Genomic DNA, 8,074 nt, shown 5'->3' with positions numbered 1-8,074 from the left:
TGAACCGCTGGTCTAAACACAAGCTCAGCCACCAGCAAAATGATGAAGCAGGTCTGGGCACAGTCGAGGAAGAAGAAGAGTGTCTCCCTAAGGACTGGAGCAGTGAGGTGGAAATCTTGTGTCCTAAGCTGCCTCTGCTTCCCAGAACTGGGTTAGTATTGGCAGAGACTTACGGATAGCATCCAGGTTGTGGGGCACGGCTCCCCTAAGAGAAAGCACTGCTGTGCTGGCAACATCAGCCAAACATCTAGCACCAGCATGCCTAAATGCAGCCTGGGTGCTCGGCCCGGTGTGGTGCTGCTGTCTCAGAGCCATGCCCAGGGCAGCTCTTTCCTCATATTCCACTGTTAATTTTGGGTATGTTGGAGCTAGTGCTAGGATGGGGGTGTGCTGCAGTTTCTTCTTTGTCCTACGGGAAGTAACTTGCACTTGCAAAGGAGCTAGCAGCCAATCTGTCTCTTCGCCTGCTGTTGGGCTTCCTCAGGGAGATTCAGAGGAAACATCTCTTGACGTCTCTTGGTTGATGTGTCTGTTCTGATACCAGCCACAATCTTGGTCAAAGCTCTGTGTGTCCAGGTACTATACAAATGTACACCTAATTACCTCTTTTCTTCTAACAGGGAGGGATATTCAGAAAAATGTGTCATGAACAACTACTTTGGAATTGGGTTAGATGCAAAAATTTCACTCGAATTTAATAACAAGCGAGAAGAGCACCCTGAAAAGTGCAGGTAATCGAATTGTCAAAAACAGAGCCAAGACATTTCCATTATTTTCTTTTCCTTATCTCTCTATTTGAATTTCTTAACTTTTTCTCATCCTACAAATACAAGTGGTAATAATGTGTGTATTTCAATATGTGAATCTTGTTTTACCTGTTTTCAGAAGTCGGACGAAAAACATGATGTGGTATGGAGTTCTTGGCACAAAAGAGCTACTGCAGAGAACTTACAAGAACTTAGAACAAAAAGTTCAACTTGAGGTAAATTTTCTTTATGGCCAGAATGAGTATTTTTGCTTCCGCAATGTGTAGTGAAGAATTTGGGCTTCCTCTTGAAACCTCTTAGAGTTCTTATGTCAACCCAAGCTGACCTCAAAGGCACTGTGTAAAAATGTGCTATGTAAGAGGTGGTTCCCCAGGTGGTTTCTTGGAGTAAAATGTCAGTCCTTAAATATCCCAAAATACCCAGTATAATGTTTCTTGTAATTACTGGGTTTTTTTCAAAAATTTTCTTGTATAGATAAGATATGTTTCTTAATGTTCACTGCATTAAAGGGGGAGACCAGGTTTTAAGGAGAATAACAGAAATGATGAGGAAGATTAAGGAGTCTTAATCCTTCAGGTTCATTTTAAACTATTTGAAAGCTTGATTACACATATGCAGAGAGCACACAGATGATGTTAGTAAAAAATTCCTGACGGAAGAGAGGAGATTCTGAATGTGCATCACAAGAAGCCCAGCTACACCTATTGAGACTTTCTCTAATAGGTGGTTGAGACAGTCACACAAAAGAAGTAGGGTATTATTACAGCAACAACAAATGCAGTGTAAATTATCTAAAGATGGTTACTTTTTGTCTTTCAAGTTCTAACATAAAATCTAAGTCTTCTTCACGATACTGGGAACTTAAAGAAGATACAAATGATTACCAAATGCAAAAGAGGACTATGGGATATTTACGGTTGTTCTCACCCAAAGAATATCTAGGCTGGATTTTGACCAAGAACATACGTAATTTCTCTTTTTACTTCATGCTAACCATTTCATACGGAAGTTCATGATATTTATATGAAGATAACTTGTTAAGAATAATTTTAAGTTACTGGAACTCTTTCTCACTCCTCTGAGATTAAGGAAGATCTTGTCTGGTAGCGGCAGATTGCTGTTATCTAAAGACGGAGTAATTATCAAGGAATTATGCAGTAGTTAGTGAATATAATGACAGGAAAGAACATTATGTATGCTGCAGATAGAATTCTAATTTAAGGATCTTTTGAATAAGATTCAAATAAGATTCAATAAGGCATTCAAACCTGACCTTTCCATAATTATTTTTGAATATTTCTGGAAGTAAACCAGCAAGTAGAAATTTCATATTTAGTATTTCCTTGCATAATATTAGCCTTATGCTAAAATGTGTGATGAGGTGCACGGTATTGGAAAATTAAAAATATCAATTTCAGGAATTGGAGGCAGACCTCTACTATAATACAAATGGCTGTGCAGCATCTATTAATATCACAGCATATTTTGGATACTGTCACATTTTGATTAAAATGTTAAATTCTGTCTTGTTGCTGAGATTAAATCATAAAAAGAGAGCACTAAGCACATTCTGGAAATAATTTTGCATCTCTTTCTCCCGCTAATAAAATTGCTACAGATTTTGTCCTTATTTCCTGAGGATTTCTATTTCATTTGTATGATTTTAAGATCCTTCTGCGGGACTGGTAACTTGCGGTAATCTAGCAATCTTCTTTAAAGCCAACTTTACCTGCAAATTCATGATCCCCAAAGTGACACCTGAATCCAGCATTTATGACCTTGTATTTCCAACTTGCTTCAAATCCACACTTGTGGCACTGCTGCAGGACTGCACTTTTGACTCCCAGTTGAATGGTTTGAGATCACTGGGCTCACCTCTGCAGGCAGTTGTACTGCCGTAAGTCAAGAGTGATTTCACTGAAGTCTGTAAATTTACTCTTGGCCATAAGTAGGGTGAGATTGACCTATGTCATCCCATGATCGTGTTGAGTAGGACTTGGAGTTGCTTATGGGTTTTGGAGGATAAAGCGGTAAGAAAGAGGGAATAAATTGTTGGTCATAGGAGTGACCTCTTACCTGCAAAATCAACAACTCTAGCCACGGCCAGGGTAACAACTGTGGGGTCATTGCTAGATTTGTCTTTGCACTTTTGGGAGGAGAATGAGTTATTTTTGCAGGAAGGCAAGTATACGAGTGCTAACAACACTTACATTTAACTACATGTTTGTGGCTACGCCAGAAATATTCTTGGATCCCCCCCCCCGCTTAATAGACTTAATGTGAAATTGTGAAAATGTTTCTTTGAAGAGTCATCAGACACCTCTGCTGTAGATAGTAGTGTTTTTCCAGCTCTGCAAAAACTGGTGCTAAGATTGGGAAGAAGAGGTTTGTATTAGAGCTGCTTCACAACATGGATGGAATAGGCTTGTGTCAACCTATTAATGACTCCATCCTCCCCTGCCAGCTCTGTCAAATCTTCATGTATTAAAAACGGCTGATTACTTTTATCACATTATTTTTATCCTGAATGAGCTTTTCTCCATTACAGTGCGATGGACAGTACATCCCCCTTCCAAGTCTGCAGGGCATAGCTGTGCTAAACATTCCCAGCTACGCTGGTGGGACTAATTTCTGGGGTGGAACCAAAGAAGATGATGTGAGTAACATTAAAGACAAGTAACCTTCTGGGTGAAACCAGCAATACATACCATGAACTGCTCTTCTCATTTAATTTTAATAGTAGTAGCGTATAGTTTGGATAGCAAGTCTTATTCAGGGAGGCTGTTTGAGTTTAAACTGTATTGTCTTGTATTTGATTTTTTAATTGAAAATATATCCCATGATTTTTCACTGTCTATTTCCTTCTGTTTCGTCCATTCCAGCAAAATGTTCATAATAAGGCTTAATTATTTTTTTAAAAAATGGCTCTATGCGATAGTATTTTTAGAAACTAATTTTATAAACAGAGACTCAAATAGTTTCTCTCTATATTGTTTTACAAACTCCTGTAAATAAGGTTTCTCAAAGCATAGATTCCTCTGTTTGCTATATTCTAACAATAAACAATGCTGACAAGGATAATCACTTATGGTTTATACTTGAATTTTCCTCCTGTTCTTCAAACAGCTTTGGATGAAGGGATGGTGATTCAGAAAATGGGGAGTGATGCATTTAGTGATTGATGATTTAGTGGGGGTAGTAATCTGTTTTTTACATATTATTTTTAATGAGCTTCTAAAATATTTTAAGATATCTTTTTTCCCTTCTTCCTCACATCTCCTAAGAAACGTTATACTACTCGGATACCTAAATGTCTTACAACTTGGAGCTGCGATCCACTTCACGCGCAGTGCAACAATTGTAATTACTGGCAGATTATCCTAATTCTGCATGTCCTGATTTAGTGTGTGCAAGGTCTGAATCACCTAAAACTGTAGTTGCAAGTTAGCTTGTGATTTTAATGTAGACAATCCAGGACTTTTTTTTCCAAAATGCTTTTGGTTTCTCTGTGAGTTATTGTCCTTTGCTTATATATATATATATACACACACACACATATAAAAGTCACAAAAAATATTTAAACACGTTTCAATGTCCTGTCCTCATTTTTGGTATATGTCAGAGGATGGCAGTTGTGTTTATATTTGGCTATGGATATCTAAATTTTTTATATACTCCATGTTCATATTCATAACTTGAAAGCATCTCTAACGTCTGCTCAGCTCCTGTTCAGGAGTTTATTTTTCTCCCTGTACTGCCTCGCTGAGAGAGATCTGTCCTAGCTGTCATACTGGTGTACAGCAAATGTGTGTGTCTTGGAGGAGTTTTACTGATATCCTTAGTCTTCTGGTGATCAGATGTGCCAGCAAAGTGACATGTTTGTTGTGGACAGAGTTAGGAGCATAATTCACTGCTTTAGTGCAGTCTTGAGTGACTGATCATCAGAGGTGGTGGTGGTGGTCTGAAGTGCTGCTGGTTCTGCTTATCTGGACACAAAAAAGATGTTGCCTTGACAGCTGCAAATATTCCTGAAACATTATCGGTGAGACAAGCAGGGCAGCCGCACGCCGACCGACTTGAGCGGGGCTTGTTTAGGCATGCTTTTTTGGTGTCCAGAAGACAGGCTGAAAACATGACCTGCAACAGGAAAGGAGGGAATTGTTTCTTGAACGTTGATCCATAGAGATTTGTTTGCCTTTATTTAAAAAAAAAAGTATGGTTGGTTTTCAGTAAAGATATGTTTTACTGGTGGAGAGACACAGGAGACTGGGTTGTGGTTTGCCCATCCTTTTGCTAAAATTGAAGCACAAAATAAATGAAATTTTACAACTACTTTTTCTTAATCCATGCACAACTGGCCCTGTAGATGTCAGTTATACTTGTCAAAGCTGGATCAAGGACTCTCCATGCTTTTTACCTTGGAATAAAAAAATCCCTGTCTTTGCTCTTTTCAAGACGTTCACATTCCCATGTGAAAAATGGAAGTTTCCATGGAAATTGGAAAAATTCAGATGGAGAAACCTTTTGCTTCAAAACAATCTAGACTGAGTAAAATTGCACTTTTGTTCTTTGACACTCATCTGCTCAAGACATACCTGTGCAATCCTACAATGCTCTGAAGGGAAGTGCCACCTGGATGTGGCACTAAACGATGGCATATGTGCTGTGTAGCTCATTCCATGCTGCTGTGCAGCCCTTTCCCTCAGAAGCCCTCCTCAGCCTCCTGGCCAAAGCCACCGCTCACTGCACTGAGGTGAAGGCTCCCGCTGGCCTGATGGGCAGCAGGGACCGAAGCCCCTCACCCTGTTCCCCATCCTCTCCCTCCCTGAGCCTTTGCTGCAGACACTATCTGGATTACAGAGTCCTGGATCTGCACCCTCTTATTCTTCACCTCCAGGAAATCCTCTGTCAGGTGCCTCTGATGCAGCCTACTCTGCCCACGGTGCCAACTGAGGTATGCCGAGTACCGCTCAGAGAGGGATCTCTCTACCCGTTAAACTCTTACTGGAGTGATTTCTCCTGCTGTTTTTTCTCCCTCGTTAGTCCCTATTGCTTATCAGGATGAAATGGTCAAGCTTCAAGTGACCTTAGTATGGTGCCTCCTGCCAGACCCAGTTGAACTCCAGCCTAAGACTTGTCCTGTGGCATGGCTGAATTCCCCTGCAGGACACCAGGTGGCAATGGCACACACAAGACTTCGTGCACTTTGTGTAAGCTCATGGAAATTCAACGTCTTGGCTGGATATCAGGACGTTTGTTCCATACAGAAGCGGTTTTCATATTTACAGCAGATAATTGTATAGAGTGCAAACAACAACAGTATGAAAGCTGTGTTTAACAAAGCCAAGCAAGGGCTCGGATGTTGGTTTCAAGAGAATTCAGACTATAAAAAGATACGCACTTCTGAGAAGAAGACCAGCATTGTTCCTTTTAGCTTCAAGAACCTCTTAGATATTAAGTACATTAACCAAGCGGAGATTTGAATTGGCCTTTCATCTTGCCTTGAAAAACGTTTCTTAGTCTGCATGCTGAAACATGCCATCCTTCCTATATAAGGACATGCCTCGTCATTCAGATATTTGAAATGCTATTAGCATTGCTGTTTTAAAATAATATTTGCCTACTGTCTACGGTATCTCACACCTATGACTTTTGAGAGAAAGTGTAGTTATTCTACAGTAAATAATTTAGAGCATTTAAACATTGAAAACGAATCTGTAAATGAATTTGTGTTTCACTGAACATGCAATCTAAGCACTCGATTTACCACCAAAAATGGAATATTTTCTTTTCCTTTCAGATATTTGGGGCTCCATCGTTCGATGATAAAATCTTAGAAGTTGTTGCAGTATTTGGCAGCATGCAGATGGCAGTTTCAAGAGTCATCAAACTGCAGCACCACAGGATAGCTCAGGTTTGTTTCTTACTTGAAAGCACACAACATGGTTCGCAGCAGTTGGGGATGCTGGCAAGTAGCAGTACTCTTGATGACCACCACCCTGTACATTAATAAAGCGCTGACATCATTGTTTTAATTTTAAGGGGTAAGAAATTGTCTTCAATGATGAATGAAGTACAAAAGTGCTTCATCCTTGAGACAAACCTGGAGGGAAGCCACAGCTCCTAGTAATCAACATATTTCAGGTGGCCCATCAATTTCATTAGTATTTATTGCTCTGTAAAATAACATGTTTGTTCTTTTCCAGTGTCGGTCAGTAAAGATCACCATACTTGGTGATGAAGGGGTTCCAGTGCAAGTCGATGGAGAGGCCTGGATCCAGCCCCCGGGAGTGATTAAGATCATACATAAAAACAGAGCTCAGATGTTAACACGAGACAGAGTATGTTGCAGAGAGTGTGTTATGAGATACTAACATTGTTTCTGTAATAATTTGATTCAGTTACAACATGAACAAAACAGTGCTTATAAAAATGTTTTATAACTATCTATATAACTTAGATGATTACTTACAGTTGCAGAATTTCTATAATAAGCCAGATAGGGAATTGTTCTTTTGTATAAGTGACACAGCTCTTTGTTAGCTTTTATCAATTTTATTAGTGCTATTCCTGTATTCTTATTAATATATAGTAAGAAGAAGAATGGTCAAAATTCATTCTTTCTTTCTTTCTTTCTTTCTTCCTTTCTTTTTCTTTTTTCTTTCTTTTTCTTTCTTTCTATCTCTTTCTATCTCTTTCTTTCTGTCTTCCTGTCTTTCTTTCTCTTTCTCTCTCTCCTTCTTTCTTCCTTTCTTTTTCTTCTTCTCCTTCTTCTCCCCTAGGTGTAATATACACAATCACATACTAGGAGTTCTGGCACAGTTGCATAAATAGCAAAGTTCTATAGTGTCCATTTTTCAGAATAACTTTCTGCAGATTTCTTTCCTGTCTCGCTCTGTTCTACTAATCCTCCCTCTCCCGCACGACCCAGTCTCAGACAGAAGAGACACAAGCAGAACCTAGTCACAAAGCCACTGGAGAGTTCACGCTTGTCTAGGATTACTGTGTGAAAGGCGTAACTGCCCCTCAGTTCTCCATCCACTAACTGGATGGTGAATTTAGGGTACAGTTAATGGCATTTGAACTCTACTTTAGTACATTTGTTACTTTTTTCCACCATTTTTTAGGTTTGAATCTTGTATTACTTTCAGATTTGGATCTTACTATCCATACTTGTATTATCACTGTCTTTGTGTTCTTATTGTTTTGAAGATGCTTATTGAGGATAAAGGAGAGAGAGAAAGTGAGCTTTCAGAAGTGCGAGGAAATGGACGAGAGGAAATAGGACGAGAGGAAATGGCCTCAAG

The 8,074-nt window shown here is 39.4% G+C and overlaps 1 protein-coding gene across 1 annotated transcript in view; it reads left to right on the top strand.

The window, feature by feature from the left end:
• LOC104081218 (diacylglycerol kinase eta-like) overlaps positions 1-8,052 on the top strand; it is a gene marked incomplete at its 5' end in the record, with an annotated part of 18,673 nt that extends 10,621 nt beyond the window's left edge. The window contains 6 exons of the mRNA XM_009583862.1: positions 621-731; positions 886-982; positions 3,316-3,423; positions 6,568-6,681; positions 6,974-7,122; positions 7,980-8,052. Coding sequence (XP_009582157.1) covers positions 621-731; positions 886-982; positions 3,316-3,423; positions 6,568-6,681; positions 6,974-7,122; positions 7,980-8,052 — 652 coding nt within the window. The remainder of the gene's footprint in view (positions 1-620; positions 732-885; positions 983-3,315; positions 3,424-6,567; positions 6,682-6,973; positions 7,123-7,979) is intronic.
• Positions 8,053-8,074: the final 22 nt, after the last annotated feature.

Source organism: Fulmarus glacialis, unplaced genomic scaffold (genome assembly GCF_000690835.1).
Source record: "Fulmarus glacialis isolate BGI_N327 unplaced genomic scaffold, ASM69083v1 scaffold33778, whole genome shotgun sequence".
NCBI lineage: Eukaryota > Metazoa > Chordata > Aves > Procellariiformes > Procellariidae > Fulmarus > Fulmarus glacialis.
The sequence above is the reverse complement of the archived record's forward strand: the minus strand, read 5'-3'. Positions and strand labels throughout refer to the sequence as shown.